Genomic DNA, 18,421 nt, shown 5'->3' with positions numbered 1-18,421 from the left:
AAGCAGTATCTTAAAAGAGCTTTTCCCCCAAACCTATAATCACTTCTTTACTCTTTTCCATTAATTTCTATTTCCCCCCTTTAACTCATAAAGCAGTTCTTAGAAGATAATGTGCTGAGATTCTGATAATCCCAACATGGGGGTTAACAATCTGCAGCCCATGGCCCATCACCTGTGTTTGTACAATCTGTGTGAGCTGAAGCTGGTTTTACATTTTTAAAGGGTTCTACAAAAGAAGGCTGTGATAGAGACCATATGTGTCCCACAGAACCTAAACTATTAATGAACTACCTGGTCCTTTACAGAAAAAGTTTGCCAACTCCTTCTCTCTATCCAAGTTAGGATCTATCCTATGATATAACCAATATTTGATTATAGTACCTTGATTTGCTGAATTTAGTGTAAACAGTAGTTTAAATATCTGTCACGTAAATATTACAATAACCTAGTGAAGTAGGTTTTTAGTTATTTGAATCACTTAAACCTTAATTTAAATCCTTCCCACTGCCCAGTACTCATTTACTTTGCATTTTCTGAGCACATCAGTGACAAGATCAGTAGTTAAAATGCAAGAACATGATATTAATCTATACAAAATAAAGTAAGGAAGTGAAGTTGCTATGAATTTGCTACCAAAATCTTCATACCATACACTCAGAAGAAGTAATTTTAAAAATGAGAGTTAGGAAGTATGCTCTCAAAGTCTGGCATGGCTTTCAGATATGGCTTTGTTACCAATTACTAACCTTTATTACTAATAACTGTTCTGGTATTCAGGCTCATTTGGACAACGAGGTATTCAACTACAAAATTTCTGAGGTTATTTTTCCCCCTAAAATACTGTTTTATAATTCTGCCAAAATAAATATTAACATGGTGGGCGAGGATAACACATTAAAAATTTGCCCCCTAAGAGAGGCTATAAGCATGTTTGGAGAGAAAAACTGAAAATTCAACTCAGTTAAGATATACTGACAGAGAAAGATATCCCTAAAATTTTAAGGCACAACACTCAACATGCATGGGGTGTGTGTGCGCGCACTCAGTGGGTCTGACTCTTTGCAACCCCGTGAACCGTCACCCACCAGGCTCCTCTGTCCATGGAATTTTCCAGGCAAGAATAGTGGAGCAAGTTGCCATTTCCCTCTCCAGGGGATCTTTCCAACCCAGACACTGAACCCACGTCTCTTATGTTTCCTGCACTGGCAGGTAGATTCATTACCAGCTGAGCCACAAGGGAAACCAATATGCATGGTGTAATGCCATTTAAATAAAAAGTATACACATATACACTAGTAATGTGTAAATAATGAGTAAGAGTTACTCCTAGAGTGTATGAATACGATGGGACTATCATGTTTTACTCTATATACTTTGGTACTGTTGGAATACTAGATACATACAAAATTAACTTTTCTATTGAAATTTCTATAATGATTTGTTAAAAATTTTTCTATTGAAAATATAAACTCTGCAGAAAGACTGGATTTTCTCAGTCTATTATTTTGGTAAAGTTAAGTTTCCATCTTACCAAGCTATAATTATCTTTAATGTTGAGTAAACAAGTAACTGAAGTATCTTTTATATGTGATAGAAACAGTCATTTTAAAGCAATTTGGTCATAAGACAAAAAACTGCAGCCCAAATTCTCTAAGCTATCGTCTTTTCCTAGAAGTTTTACAGTGTCATTTTTTGCTGTAGATTAAACATTCACTATATTAAATATTAAAAACTTGCCCCTTTAAAGAGGCCATAAGCACCTTCTATAATATTAAATTCCCCCTCTAGGAGTACAAGAGATATTTCAGAATATGAAAGTGTCAACTGTATAATTTACAATTACTCTTCTACAGATTAAAAGGAGAGTAAAACTCCAAAAGAAATTCAATGTTCACATTACCAGAAAAAAGGTACCAAGCTTTTGAGAAGAATGAGACTAGAAAGGACATAAAAGTAAGTACAAATAAGAGGCTAAAAAAGAAGAAGGAATTTTAAATCATATATCAAAGATTGATCATCTTTGATGACAGATAAACTGAAGAACAGTGAGAAAAGGAGGTCTGACAAATATGCATGGCCTGAATAATTCAAATCAATACTTAAGGCAAAAATCTTTTCTTCTACAGGTAGTAAGTAAAGAAAAACATTTTAAATAAAAGCCCTGATGGGGTCTTGACACGTTCTCCCTGCTTTTACCTGAAACATAGTTAAGTAAGCAATGAAATGCTCAAAGGCAGGCAGTAGGAAGGGGAGGGAAAAAGTCTGGATATGCAAAGTACATAATGAGTTTCTGACTTTGAAGGAAGCTATAAATATCTAAAATGGAAAAGAAAAGTACCAGGTAGATAAAAGATCCTGCTCTTACCCTGACAATGACTGAGATATAACAAAGAAATTAAAAGAAAACGTGCCAAGTACTTAACCTTAAAGACAAAAGATTTCATAGTCAAGAAGCTAAAAATACAGCTAAAAAGTCATCATAATTTCCAAATTCAGCTTAAAACAATTCTTATTTCAAATAACCTTTTGAAATTAATGGCATATTAAAGACTTTCCTTTTAACAGAGTACCTGGCAAGTAATATCCCAAGACATAAATGACAAATCAGGACTATTTTCCTGCCCATCTCGTTTAACTTTCCTCAAAAGATGAGAAAATAACTATGCAATAAATATCAGCATGACATGCTGCACTTGAGATGGTGTTTATTTTTAGTAGGAAGATTTCAAACCACACTCACCTGCTCCAAATAGTTCTTTGTGGACCTCTAATACCACAGCGACACCGATATTATCTTTCGTCATCACTCTGTTCAACATAGCTTCGGATCCATCTGAATTAGCCATTGCCACTTGATTAAATTCCACCGTATGCTTCTGCACCAATGTGAATCTAAAAGGTCACAATGCATTAATATTATGGTATCAGGTATGAGAAGAGCACAAGATACAGACACTACTCACTGCCTCCTTAGTCATTTTCTAGCTGCAAGGGGTCTTGTGATACGGTTCTGGCCAATAAGAGGAAAAAAGTCTGATTACTGTAGAAGCCTTCTTGGAAGTGCCACCTAGCAAAGATGGTGTGTGTGTGTACTCCTTTACCCTTCTCCATCTCTACCCACGTGGTAAGGGACAGGAGGGCAAAAGGCAGCCCATTAGGAATGGAGAAGCAGCTGAACTAATTCTGGACTGCCATTTTTGGACTTCCTGTGTGAGAAAATTACTCTTCTCCTATTTCTTTAAGTGGCGGTTGGGATTTTCTGGTATTCAAAAAGGTAAACACAACCTTAACTGAGTCAGCAAGTTAAAAACACAGAAGAGAAAAAAATCTACCTACCCTGTTGGCAGTTTTATTCTCACCACACCAAGAAATCTGTCAAGAAAATGCAGGGACACACCCTTATTCCAGCTAAGGCGAAGCCAATTTTTCCATCTGGCTTCTACTAGAAAGTTGGCATTGAGTGAATATAAGTGAACAGAAGGAATGATTCTATAAGATGAGGGTTGGCTCTCCCTGGGATTATAGCTTGTGCATCTGTACTAACAGTATTTCCTTTCCTTAGTGCCAAAGTAGGTATTGTAGGATTTAACAGATATAATGGGTCATCCTCAATATCAGGACGTATAAAAGTGTCTTTAAGCAGTAGAATTTCTTTCTCAAACAACTCTTGGTAGGATTATCATATATAAAATAGATAAAAGCAGTATTATATCTGAATAAATCAATCATTGAAAATGATGAATCTGTTTTGATGTTTATAAAAATTTGAATTCAGAGGGTATAGATAATAATTATAGTCAGACTCGAAAAGCACAATACAAAATACTCTCCTAGAGTTGCAAGTCAATCTAACAGTGGCTATAGGAAAAAGTGATTATGTGCCTTCTCGAAGTGTCCAGAAGATGTTGATGTGGACTTTATCCCTTCTAAAATTACTTAACTGGTAATAGGATTTCTTTAAAATGTGAAGAATGACAATTAAGGCATTAGGAATAGATGCAGGAAAGTGAGAATTCTGTTAAAGAATACTGTATATTTTCTTTAAGAGGCAGGTATGATTTTTGGTAGGGTTAAGAGTGAGACTAATAACTAGTAGAAGTTTTAACTAAAATTGTTATCTGTTGTATCTTTTTCATCAACAAAATCAGACATGCAGCTCCTTAAGAGCAAGAATTATTGTTCCAAATTTGGAACTAGTGAATGAATATAAAAGTTTCTCCAGGATCATTCTTGGCATGACTGATATGGTAAACAGCTTTCATTTGAAAAATGCAGTATTGAAATAAAGAGTATAGAGAATTATAGTCTTCTATCAGTCTCAGTATCCAGTTTATTTCTCTATTCTGTTTTGGTTACAAAGTATTAATAAAAACCCTGATTCACACAGACACACAGATACAAGTGGTAAATAACTGGCTCTGAACTCAGAAAAAAGCAAGCAAGTAGGCAAAAACTCAATTCAGAGGTCTGCAACAAGTCAACTAAGCAGTGTATCAGGAACATGTTATTGATTTCCAAAGTGTCAAAATTTGGTATTTGGAACATTTGAGTCTATTTTAAAATTACTTAGTTCAATTATTTGGATTTAGCTTTTGAAATATCTTGTAAATATTTACAGAGTTCTTAAGGCTTATTTATAGGAATCTAGGGTCCTGCAGGAAAGTCTGAAATTTCTGTTTAACAGCTTAATACTGTAATATTTTTCTTCTACCAGAGTCAGGATATTATTTGGTAGGGGTGGTAGAGTGAGACTATCTAATCATAGAACTGTTTTTACTAAAATTTGTTTCTGTGTATCTTTCTTCAATCAAACATAAATCTAGACCATTTCTTTAAAGGAACACAGAATTTCTTTTCCATTTGACACTATTTTAAATATAATTCCCAAGTCTTCTCCAGAAAAGAAATCAATTCTTTGCATGATATATGGTGTAAAACAGCTGTTCATTTGAAAAACTCATGTTTAAACTCAAAGGTGCAGTACCTAGAACTGGAAATAAGTGAACTACTGTCTTCTTCAATTTGGACTAATTTTTGTTAATAAAAACTGAAAATGTACTTTTGGGAAAGCCATATTAATTGTAAGCTAAATAAGTAATAATATATCTCCACAACTTTTTGGTATTTTAGTTCTTAAACCAGGTCTATTCAGTTCCCTATTTATAGATGTTTAAAAACAAAAAAGTGAAAAAAATTATTTTATTAAGTAACATACAGAGATTGGGAAATGAGAAAAAAATAAAGAAAAGTCAAGTCACTTGCAACCCAACACCCCCATCAACATCTCAACGTATTTCCCCAGACTTTTCTCTCAAGCATGTGTGTGCATTTTTTATACAATTAGAATAATACTTGGAGTTTTACTTATTAATAATACTCTAAGTAGTACTCTAATATAGACAGGGACATTTCCCTATAAAATACCATATGCTTCATTCCCTCTAAGATCAGGAACAAGAAAAGGGTGTCCACAACCACTATTACTCAAGAGTTTTCAAAGTCCTCGCTATGCCAATTAGAGAATAAAAAGAAATAAAAGGAATACAGATCGGAAAAGAAGTAAAACTCTCACTGTTTGCAAATGACAAGATAGTATACATAGAAAATCCAGAAGAAACTATTAGAAAATTACTAGAGCTAACCGGTAAATTTAGCAAAGTTGCAGGATATAAGATCAACACACAGAAAGCACTTGCATTTCTAAATACTAACAATGAAAAATCAGAAAGAGAAATTAAGGAATCAATCCCATACACCACTGCAACAAAAAGAATAAAATATCTAGGAATAAACCTACTTAAGGAGACAAAAGACCTGTACCTGGAAAATTGTAAGACACTCATGAAAGAAATCAAAGATGACATAAACAGATGCAGAGATATTCTATGTTCCTGGGAAGGAAGAATCAATATTGTGAAAATGACTATACTACCAAAGGCAATCTACAGATTCAATGTGAGCCCTATCATATTACCAATGGCATTTTTCACAGAACTAGAACAAAAATTTCACAGTTCATATGGAAACACAAAAGACCCTGAACAGCCAAAGCAGTCTTGAGAAAGAAGAATGGAGCTGGAGGAGGCAATCTTCCTGACTTCAGATTACACTACAAAGCTGCAGGCATCAAGACAGTACAGTGCTGGCACAAAAACAGAAATGCAGACCAATGGAATAAGACAAACCCACGCACCTATGGGTACCCTCTTTTTAACAAAGGAGGCAAGAATATACAATGGAGCAAAGACAGCCTCTTCAATAAGGGGTGCTGGGAAAACTGGACAGCTACATGTAAAAAAATGAAATTAGAACAACTCCTAATGCCATAGACAAAGATAAACTCAAAGTGGATTAAGGACCTAAATGTAAGACCAGAAACTATAAAACTCTCAGAGGAAAACACAGAACACTTGATGACATAAATCAAAGCAAGATCATCTATGACCCACCTCCTAGAGTAAGGGAAAGAAAAACAAATGTAAACAAGTGGGACCTGATTAAACTTAAAAGCTTTTGCACAGCAAAGGAAGCTATAAGCAAGGTGAAAAGATAGCCCTCAGAATGGGAGAAAATAATATCAAATGAAACAACTGACAAAGGATTAATTTCCAAAATATATAAGCAGCTCATACAACTCATCGGCAGAAAAACAAACAACCCAATCAAAAAATAGGGAAAAGTCCTAAACAGACATTTCTCCAAAGAAGACATACAGATGGCTAACAAACACATGAAAAGATGCTCAACATCACTCATTTTAAGAGAAATGCAAATCAAAACTACAATGAGATATCACCTCACACAGGTCAGAATGGCCATCATCAAAATGTCTACAAACAATAAATGCTGGAGAGGGAACACAAACTGATACAGCCACTATGAAGATGGTATGGGGATTCCTTAAAAAGCCAGGAATAAAATCACCATATGACCCAACAAATCCACTCCTAGGCATATACTCTGAGGAAACCAAAACTGAAAAAGACACATGTACCCCAAAGTTCACTGCAGCACTATTTACAATAGCTAGAACATGGAAGCAACCTAGATGTCCATCAACAGATGAATGGATAAAGCAGCTGTGGTACATAAATACAATGGAATACTACTTAACCATAAAAAGGAACGCATTTGAGTCAGTTCTAATGAGGTGGATGAACCCAGAGCCTATTATACAGAGTGAAGTAAGTCAGAAAGAGAAAGATAAATATTGCATACTGACACATATATATATGGAATCTAAAAAGATGGCATGGTAGCACTGATGAATTGATTTTCGGGGCAGCAATGGAGAAACAGACATAGAAAACAGACCTATGGACATGGGGGCAGAGGAGGAGGGAGAAGATGAGATGTATGGAGACAGTAACATGGAAATTTACAATACCATAAATAAAACAGAGAGCCAATGGGAACTGGCTGTGTGACTCAGGGAACTCAAACAGGGGCTCTGTGGCAGGCTGAAGGGCGGGACGGGAGGGAGCTGGAAGTCAGGTCCAGGAGGGAGGGGACCTGGGTATATCCATGGCTGATTTCTGTTGATGTATGACAGAAAACCACAAAATTCCGTAAAGCAATTATCCTACAATTAAATATGTATATACATATATATATATTTGCTTCAACAATCAATTTTTATGATTGCATTATAGTTCACTAAATAAATTCACCATGATTGAACTATTCTGTTAGGCATTTAAGGTATTTCTGATATGAGCTATGATAATTAATGAGATTAGTTATAGTAATAGATTCATAAGTGTAGTAATAAGTTGTTTTGCATATAAACATTTTTCTGTGATCCCAATTTTCTCTCTTCCTCTTTCTTTTAATAATTGAAGAATTGCATACTTTATTTCTGTTGAGTATCATTTCAATTGCTGCTCATTAGTTCACCCATTCAGATATTAAGGGCACTTTGAAACAACAAGTTTTCCAAAGGATGAAAATATCCTTGCCAGCTTTTTGGTTTTTTATAAATCTTATATGTATGCATATGTCTTCTCTTATATAACCAAAATTCTGAATAGTGCAGAACAAATTTAAAACAATAATAAGCCATCTATTAATGAGGATCTACTCTGTATCAAGACCTGTGAAATTACTCCATATTATTAGCCCTAAGATTTTGTTAAAACTTTGCAAAGTGTGGACATGAAGAGAGGCTGCTTGGATGCCTCATCAGTCCTTCAGCAACTGCTCCAGCTGCGGAGGGCTGCCTCACTGAAGTCCAAGTATTGCTGGGAGTGGCACATTACAGATCAAAAGCAAAAGATAGAGGTCTGGGGATGTTGGTTCCTCCTGGATTAACTCTCATAGGCCATTTCAGCTCCAAAGCTACAGGGGGGGCCAACTGAGGCTGTCTGATGTGCAACACAGTTCTACTATCTATGCTCAGTTCTGCTTTCCCCCCTTCCTTGCCACAGCTTTTGATCCCTAATAAACTCCTGAACACCAAACTAACTTGGGAGTCTTGTTTCTGGAGAACTCAAACTGTGACAGACAATACTACTGGGTTGGCCAAAAAGTTCATTCGAGTAATATCTTGTGGAAAAAGCCAAACTTTTTGGTCAAACCAATGCTCGTTACCACTAAAAAGATGAGGAAAACTGAGGCTTGCAAATGAGGTGGTTTATTTGTCTCCAATATACTAGAACTGCTCCTATACTCCAATGCTCACTATAGATGACTCATGCCATCTACTTCTCTAATCATATTTTGGCAGGATATTTTAATACCATGGGATATAATTATATTGATTTGGAAACCTAACTAGTTAAAGCAGTTTAGTGATTTGCCTGGCTTCCCAAGCTCCTCTTCTTGGTTTCCCAATCTCCTCCTTACCTCGTCTTAGTCTTTTCAGTTTGAAAACAATTCTCCTCAATAGAGACCATGAAAGTAAAATAGAGCTTGCAAGACTAGTTTTTTTCCTTGATCATTAATTAGTGACTGCACAATGCACAGGGGTATAGTGCAGATGTTATTTAAAATATTCTCCTTGTTGCCTTAGCACATTCATCCAATTTTCCCTTTTTTCTTAATTTTCATGGCAAAGAAGACAGGTTCATAAGCTCTTTTTTTTCTTTAATACATGCTTGGTTATTGAGTTTTTTTATTGGGGGAAAAAAAAGCACTTCTTTTTAAAATGAATCCTGAACAATTAACTGGTTCATTAACTGCCTCAAATTACCCTTTCAGTTTTCTTCTTCATTGGTATGATTTATTATGTATTGCCCTATTTCTGACTTAAACATCCCAATCTTCTTGAGGTATCTAGTTTCTAATGTCTTTGGTTTCAAAAAGTTCAAGAAAATAAAATCAGTTTTCCTAAACAGAGCACATGTTATTATAACCAAACACTCCCCTTTTTAGTGCTTAGAGATACAGAAATGGTCAGAGTGATACTCACAATCTTATTATTTCAGTTTCACCAACAGTTGAAGAATCAAAGAGATAGCTGAGAACTGAGGAACCTCAGAAAATTCCTTTTTTCCAGTGAGAGTTAAATAAGGGCATAGATATGCTTCTTGGGCCATAAGAACTTTTCAGGGACTCTGCTTTTAGAAAATAAGATTTCCAGCACTAGTATAGCTAGATAACCTCCTACAACTCATCTTGTTTCTGTGTTTATTTTATACTATATTTATAATTATAATACATCTATAATACAGTAAGAAACAGTTTACCCATATTCTATTCCATACTACTTTAGAACAATACTTCTTACTTTCTCTCCTCTCACCTCAACCAAATAATCTCTACTCTGCTTCTCCTTTCTGTGAACCATGACCCTTTCTAATCACATTAAACTCACTCTTAAACCTAAACCAAATAGAAATTTTTATTGTATATGCAGTATAAGATGCTATAAAATGTGTTCTTGGGTCCTTTCAAGTAATCATGGGAGTTCCAAAAAATAATCTGCTAGAAAAGGTAAGCTTAGAGAATGAGATAAATAGGGAAGAAAAGTGGATATTCACCATTTTAGATATATTTGTACAACTCTTTTAACCACCAAAAGCATTTTCACATTTTTGGTCATTTTAGCCCCATAAAAAAACCTCTGAAGTCAGGCAGAACAGTTATTATTAACATTCACACTGGAAAGGTAATGAAACTGGCATAAAGCAATGTTCCAGATTAAATAAATGGGAAAGCTAACACTGGAAACTAGAAATCACAATCTCCGATTTTAAAGTTCTAAATGCAACCACCACCCATGACAGACAAAATTAGTAACTGAGAAACTAGTAAGACAGGATTATCAGAATAGGTTATTTTGGGACAATACTATATAATCTACAAATGAATGCCCTCTTCTCAACCACAAAACAACCTGTCACAAAATGGAAGGCAAAACAAGGACCTGGTCTTACCTGGTGTCTCTGAGACAGAGAGCAGAGGCAATACAAGGACTAAGCACCACGACAACCTAGTTGCCAACCCTATTGGAAGAGACTGCCTCGTCACAGTGTAATTAATGGTCACACTGTTCTAAAACTGCTGTTTTCATCTTTCCCTTTCTCACTGATTTGAAGCCAAGTATGATTAGATCAGAACTGCTAACCTCAGGAACAGCAAGTATGTCTAGTATCTAGGTCTGGTTTCAGCTCCATTTTTCGACATTTTCGATTTCTTCAAATTGTGCACTGGGCTCCAAGACTCCATTTCTACTAACTGTTTAGTCTATAGGACAAAATATGGCAAAGAGAAACTTTTTGACTTTAAAAAATTTACCTATCGTAAGTTTTCCAAACACACACAGAGAGACAAAATACATGCCCAAATGCATGAGAGACAAAATACATGCCCATATGCATATATGTGTTTTACAAAATATTTCAAAGTGGAAAAAATTCACAGCATTTTAAATAATTCAAGTCTGTTTTCAAATAGTCGGTTGTCTAAACTTTCCTAAATAACAGTTATAACTGTTAGTTCAAAATCTTAATTACCTCTAATAAACTATCAAGGCATTTTAGATTTCCCTCTCAAAACTGTGAAAGGAATGAAAAATGATAATATCATCCTTCAGAAAGAAACAATGGCAAATGGAAAAACGAGCTGATGTCACATCTCATCACATCTCATCAGTGTTATCAGTAATTTTTTTACATTATGATGTTTCAAGGAAATTTGTGTGTGAATACAGGTAACAAATATGAAATTCAAGGTAATTTTTCCGAATGAGATAACCTTTTAAGAGGTACAAGTGATATCAGAAGCAGAAATAAGTCTAAACAACAAGGACCTAGTATATAGCACAGGGAACTATACTCAATATTTTCTAATAACCGACATGAGAAAAGAATTTGAAAAAGAATATATATATGTAAAACTGAATCACTCTGCTATAGACCTAAAACTAACACAACACTGTAAATCAACTATATTTCAAAGAAAATATATATATACAAATTGTATACACATAAAAGAAGTCTAAAGGCTCAGTTCAGCACAGTGGTTAAATGCACGGACTGTGAAGCCAGATACTCTCCATGTCTTGGCTTCCTCATCTGTAAGAATGAGGAAACAGTTGTACTCCTAACTCTTGAGGACTGCTTCAAAAATTAAGATAATCAGTGTGAATAAAAGAAAAAGGCTGACATGCAAATATTACAAAGTAATGGCTATTGTTATGCTAAAATTTGTAAAAAAGAAAAAAAAGATATCACATCAACCTACTAGAAGAGTATATAGCATATTCTGACCTCAAATACTACAGGGCTGTATACTAATTATTAAACAAATGAAAAGTCTCTATTAAAAATTCACAGAAAAGATATGAAAGTAGGGACAAATAAATGAGAAGAAGTGACTCAAACACCTTTCAAATTCACTTAATTCATTTACTCAAAATAACAAGTCATGCTGGTAATAAATAGGCCTACATTAATAAAAACATTGAAATGGTTTGTTATAACAGGAAGACAGTCACAAGTGTTTATGTGCCTATTCTATTAGTAGATGATTTCCTATCTAATGTATCAAACCTAAGTTATTAACTATATAATACCACCTCTATCTCACTCCATACATTTCAGTCTTCTGAAGGCTGGAATGGAGGTGCTTTCAAATTTTCCACTGTAAAACTGGCAGCCTTTATGAGGCAAAAATATACTTCTCTCTTTTCCTCAAGATGATAACCAAAAGAATCTGCCTCTAACCATCTAATCACTCAGCCAGCTATTCAAAAGATAGCTTTCTATGAAATAAGGCCATTTGCAGCAACATGGATGGACTCAGACCTCATCACACTAAGTCAAATCAGTCAAAAAGAAAATAAAAAATAACGTATGATAACACTTATATGTGGAATCTAAAATATGACAAAAACAAACCTATCTAGGAAACAGAAACAGGCCTTTAGACATAGGGAACAGATCTGTGGTTGCCAAGGGGAAAAGGGAGGGGAGGTGGAGGGTGGATGGACTGGGAGTTTGGGGTTAGCAGATGCAAACTAATGGATAAACAATAAGGTCCTACTGTACAGTACAGGCAACTATATTCAGTATTTTGTGATAAACCACAGTGAAAAAGAATATTAAAAAGGAATGTATATATATATAATGGAATCACTTTACTGTACAGCAGAAATTAACACATTGTAAATCAACTATATTTTAATAAAATAATAAATAAATAAAAGAATGAAACAGAGAGTAATATAATAACTCTTCATAATTCCAAACCAAAAAAAGAAAAAGAGACAGACATAGCCTTCTAAGCTTGTTACGGTTCTGAACCCTCAAGTCAGAAATGCAATTCCTAAATTCAATGCACACAGCATCATAAACCTAGTAAGAGAGAAGTACTAAAATTGCAAAGGATTACAGAAAGAGAAATATGACAATAATAAAAATATTTCTGGGACACTTAATGATTTAAAAAGTACCTCTCCATTCATTATCTCATTTAATTCTTGTAACTACCTCTGAATATATACTTTTTTCCATTTTAAACTCAAGAATATTAAAGCACAGAGGCCTCTACAAGATTGTTCATATATTTTAATAAGCAGTCATAATAGGTTTATCTTTGACCGTACTTTCATCAACTACATTATAGCCCTGAAAAAAGAAAAAGGTCATGTTTTCTGTTTTCCATTTCAGGTCATGACCACTTTCCATTGTTTTGTCTCAATCAATCCTTTAACTCCCTATCTCTATAAGCTCTGTGCTTCTCTTCACCTTCCCTTATCTATCCAGGCATATCTCTAACACATATATACCATACTATACTGTGATTTACTCCTTCCTTTTCCTACTGGAGCTCTGAGTGGGATCAGAAACCATGTATTTTTGGGTCTACAGTGACTAGCACAGCACTCGTCATAAAGCAAATGCTCAGTAAACATTTAGTGAATAAGCAACTAAGTTTCCCTGCTGCTCAGACAGTAAAGAATCCACCTGCAATGCGGGAGACCCAGGTTCAATCCCTGGGTTGGGAAGATCCCCTGGAGAAGGGGAACAGTTACCCACTGCAGTATTCTTGCCTGGAGAATTCCATGGACAGAGGAGCCTGGCAGGCTGCAGTCCATGAGGTCCTTAGAGTTGGACACAACTGAGTGACTTTTCATAAGACGAGAAATAAACATACATAATATTAACTGGAAAAGGTGAAAAGTTGATTAAAAAAAAATGAATGACTTAAGGGCCAACTAAAAGCTGGCTTAAAACTCAATATTCAAAAAACTAAGATCATGGCATCTGGTCCCATCACTTCATGGCAAAGAGAAGGGGAAAAAGTGGAAGAAGTGACAGATTTTATTTTACTAGGCTCCAAAATCACTGAGGATGATGACTGCAGCCATGAAATTTTAAAATGCTTGGCTCCTTGGAAAAAAGCTATAATAAACCTAGACAGTGCATTAAAAAGATGAGACATCACTTTGCTGACAAAGGTCCTTCTAGTCAAAGCTATGGTTTTTCCAGTAGTCATGTACAGATATGACAGTTGAACCATAAAGAAGGCTGAGCGCTAGAGAATTGATGCTTTTGAACTGTGGTGCTGGAGAAGACTCTTTGAGAGCCCCCTAGACTGCAAGGAGATCAAACCAGTCAATCCTAAAGGAAATCAACACTGAATATTAATTGGAAGGACTGATGCTGAAGTTGAAGCTCCCATACTTGGCCACCTGATGCTAACAGCTGATTCACTGGAAAAGACCCTGATGCTGGGAAAGACTGAGGGCAGGAGGAGAAGTGGGTGAGGTGACAGATGAGATGGTTGGATGGCATCACTGACTCAATGGACATGAGTTTGAGCAAATTCCAGAAGATAGTGAAGGACAGGGAAGCCTGGCATGCTGTAGTACATGGGGTCGCAAAGAGTCAGACATGATAACAACAAATGAAAAAAATCACTAAAAGAAACTTCAGATCACTTAGTTCTAATCTTAAAGGGTACTACTTTCTTTTTTACACCAAAACTAATATTTTACTTCATGGAAATATATATAAAATTATGATAATATCATATTTAAGTTATATACTCCTTTTAATATTTTTAGTGCCATTTGGCAAAAAAGCATAAAGAATATGATAAACATTCTAATTTCCAATACACAGCCTAGGAAATAAAATCTTACCAATAGTTTTAGTTTTTATATTACCTGTTTCTCAGCTTTTTGTCTATTTTAAGGTCAAACCAAAGACAATTTCAAATGTGTGGTAATTAAAGAAATTATGCTTTGTTTCTATAACTCACTTTTCGGTCTTGAAGAATATTGCACAACCGTCCACATGCTTTCTCTCCTGCTCAGACATGATTTTGGCACGTGACTTTGGAGAAAAAAATCCATCATATCCACGCTCCTTCAATGCTGGCAGAAAGAGAGTGAAGTATTGCTCTGTTTCCACTTCCTGAGATGGAAGATACATTATCACCGACATGACAGAGGAAAACTAAGATGTAAAACTGTGCAACACTGTGAGTAAAGTGTAACTAAGTTAGAATACTTCATTTAACAAACATTATCTAACTACCTTACCTTATTGATAGCAGCTACCATTTGACAATGGCAGCTCTGTAAAGCCTAAAAGAATAAAAAAATAACATGATTTTCTCAGGTTTACAGAGGTAGTCAGTTGGTCCCAAATCTCCTGACTTTCAATTTAGAGTTCATCAGGGAAGCCTGACACGCTGCAGTCCATGCAGTCACAAAGAGTGGGACACGACTTAGTGACTGAACAACAACTACTGTACTTCACTTCCTCAACTGGTAACTGAACAAAATTGAAATACAAAATATGAAAGTTGGTCATATTACAGATTAAGCAGTAGGGAACTGAAAATTTTATATTAGGAGGTAATTAAAAAAATATTTTGTATTTCTCAACTGTGGTGGAAAGGAATGATAGTCAAAACTGAGAAGTTCAAGATCTATCAACAAAAATCCTACTTAAAGGAATTTTTAACTACCTGAATACCAATAATCCAATGGTCTGTGTTAATTTGGCAATTATTTAGACTAATTTATTACTTGACCGATAATATACTTTTAAGAAATCTTTCCAAATGAAATAATCAAGTGTGAAGATAAGGATTTATGTGTGCTAATGTTTATAACAACATGATATTGTAAAAATGAAAACAAACCGCCTTAATGTCCAACAGCAGGGAAAACGCTAAATCAATTAGTATGTATTCATACAACTGGCTTTGAAAAATTTTAGTAATGCAGAAAATGTATATTAAATGCAATAAGAAACAAAATATATTAATAGTGTGAGCTCTATTTTGAAAACATACCTGTAAATAAATAGGCAAGTGAATGCTTTAAAAAGAATATAATAAATACTCCAGAAGTTTTAACCCTGGAGTTTAAGCAACTTTCTTTGGGGTACAGGATCAGATGTTTTATTCTATTATTATTTATATTCTTTTTGTATTTCCAACTTCTCTGGAATGAACACTTTATAACATAGTGTTACTTTTATAATAACATTTTTAAAATTATGATGCTTCTTGGCTCAGAGGTTAAAGCGTCTGCCTCCAATGCGGGAGAGACCCGGGTTCGATCCCTGGGTTGGGAAAATCCCCTGGAGAAGGAAATGGTAACACATTCCAGTATTCTTGCCTGGAGAATCCCATGGACGGAGGAGCCTGGCAGGCTACAGTCCACGGGGTGGCAAAGAGTCGGACATGACTGAGCGACTTCACTCTCACATGCTTCATACTATACTTTACTTACTAAGGAAGAGTGTGAGGCTGTTATTACTATAAATACTGAATCAAAGGAGGAAAATTAAATAACATAAGCCTATGCTTATTTGTCTCCATGTGTGCTAAGTAGCTTCAGTTGTGTCAGACTCTTTGCAACCCTATGGACTGTAGCCCACCAGGCTCCTCTGTCCACAGCATTCTCCAAGCAAGAATACTGGAGTAGGTTGCCATTCCCTCCTCCAGGGGACCTTCCTGACCCACAGATCGAACCCATGTCTCATGTCTCCTGCACTGGCATTTGGGTTCTTTACCACTAGCACCACCTGGTAAGCCCGTATTTGCCTCCTCCTCCCCTCATTTTGTATCAGTTCTCAGTGTTTAAAAGAAAATTTCACTTTTCAAGACTTCTGCTACTATTTTATTTTCCAGAGTCAAATGAATCATGGATAATAACACAAATATAAGTAAATAATAAAGCTACTCTAACACAAAAAAATTTATTATAAAAGTAATGACTTTATTCTTAAGTTATACAGAAAAGGAGGTGTGAAATTATGACACTTAAAATTTTAAAATACCTTAAAGCATTTAATATGCCTTGAAAACTGCTAAGAAAAGAAGTACTAAAAACTATCTGTAAACCTTCTTGGCCATTCATTAGCTGAGGACTGAAAAGCAGTAAAACACATATTTTAATCAAAGGGTGCTTTAATCAGTTAAATTCAATAAAGTATCTAGATTTCTGAGGTTGCTTTTAAAAATAAGGCAAAAATGCATGATTTATAGTACAATATTTTTATATGTTTATCACTGAGGAACAATAGTAGACAAGTAATTTTGTTTTACAGATCCCATTATAAGTTAAATTTATATTTCTTAAAGATTCAATCTTCAGTAGTTTTCTCTTTCGGCAATACCAATGATTTTTTCATAACACAAATTAACATGAATAATGTGGTAAAATTATTTTCACTTAAGAAAACAGTAAATGAGTATAAGTTTATGGCTTATACAAAACCGTTTCACTGTGAAAATATTTATGAAAATAATTCCTTTGGGTTTTCCTTCAAACACAGAATCTCTCCCAAAAGTAAGATCTTTTGTAATTTTTAGATTCACCTTTAAGTTACAGACAATTCAATCTCTAGTGTTACCTGAAGACTAATGATATCTGCGTCACAGTTAACAATTTCTTCCATAATTCCCTTTTTCCTGTATTCCCAGTTTAATGCCCAGGATGGGCAATAGCCATATAGCTGCCGGGTGGCATATTTATCACATAACACATTGTAACACATAACCGTGAATGATGCTAAGAAGTGGGAGAAAAAAACAAGACAAAAGGGAGAAAATTAGGCAACCTTTTCTAAAGCAATATCACATGTACACCTACACGATCATACATGCCACACAAACATAACTTAAATATTACCACTGTGAAACACCATGGGCAAGATTCTGTTAAACTATATAAAAACTTCACCAGAGTCCATCCACCATACCAAAGGTCTTTTACCAGAATCAGACTTACAGCTCCTATTTGAGATTTTTTAAAAGGATATTTTAATAAATAAAAATTCAAGTTTTAGGGAATTTCCTGGTGGCTCAGTGGTTAGGACTCTTGCACTTCCACTGTTGGGAACATAGGTTCAGTCCCTGGTCAGGTAACTAAGATCCTGCCAGTCATGCGGTGTGGCCAAAAATAATCTAATTTTAAATCAATACTAACTTTTTTACACATAATTTGCTGAGCAAAACTTTTCTCTATAAATGGAATAAAAGTAAACTACAAAAGTAAATTTTAATTTTCTTCTCTTTAAAAGGCTTTCATTACCTTTCATTAACAAAATATTCACAGTTAGTACTTTTTTGAGTCTCTTATTTCTCTCACTGCTCTGAGCCAGAAGAACACAGACTAACAAAGTTCAGTTATAAGAGAAACCTTTTTAACCAAATCAAACACTCATTTTTAAAATTAAATTCTCATTTTAAAATTCCCCTGAACTGTAAAAGGACTGTGTGCATGCTCAGTTGCTAAGTCATGTCCGACTCTTTGTGACCCCGTGGACTGTAGCCCGCCAAGCTCCTCTGTCCATGGGATTTCCCAGGAAAGAACACTGCAGTGGGTTGCAATTTCCTACTCCAGAGGACCGTCCTGTCCCATGGATCGAACCCTCACCTCCTGCATTGGCAGGTAGGTTCTTCACCACTGAGCCACCAAGGAAGCCAGTGAAAGGACTACAAGTAAACTAAC

At 35.1% G+C, this 18,421-nt stretch overlaps 1 protein-coding gene across 5 annotated transcripts in view; it reads right to left on the bottom strand.

The window, feature by feature from the left end:
* CNOT6L (CCR4-NOT transcription complex subunit 6 like) overlaps positions 1 to 18,421 on the bottom strand; it is a 113,080-nt gene that overhangs the window by 14,735 nt on the left and 79,924 nt on the right. For all 5 annotated transcript variants that reach the window (XM_070458261.1, XM_020894694.2, XM_070458259.1 and 2 more), the window contains 3 exons: positions 17,322 to 17,479; positions 14,710 to 14,864; positions 2,741 to 2,892 (listed from right to left, as the gene is read on the bottom strand). In XM_070458261.1, the coding sequence (XP_070314362.1) occupies positions 2,741 to 2,892; positions 14,710 to 14,864; positions 17,322 to 17,479 (465 nt within the window). The remainder of the gene's footprint in view (positions 1 to 2,740; positions 2,893 to 14,709; positions 14,865 to 17,321; positions 17,480 to 18,421) is intronic.

The sequence above is a fragment of the Odocoileus virginianus genome, chromosome 29 (genome assembly GCF_023699985.2).
Source record: "Odocoileus virginianus isolate 20LAN1187 ecotype Illinois chromosome 29, Ovbor_1.2, whole genome shotgun sequence".
Taxonomy (NCBI): Eukaryota; Metazoa; Chordata; class Mammalia; order Artiodactyla; family Cervidae; genus Odocoileus; species Odocoileus virginianus.
The sequence above is the reverse complement of the archived record's forward strand: the minus strand, read 5'-3'. Positions and strand labels throughout refer to the sequence as shown.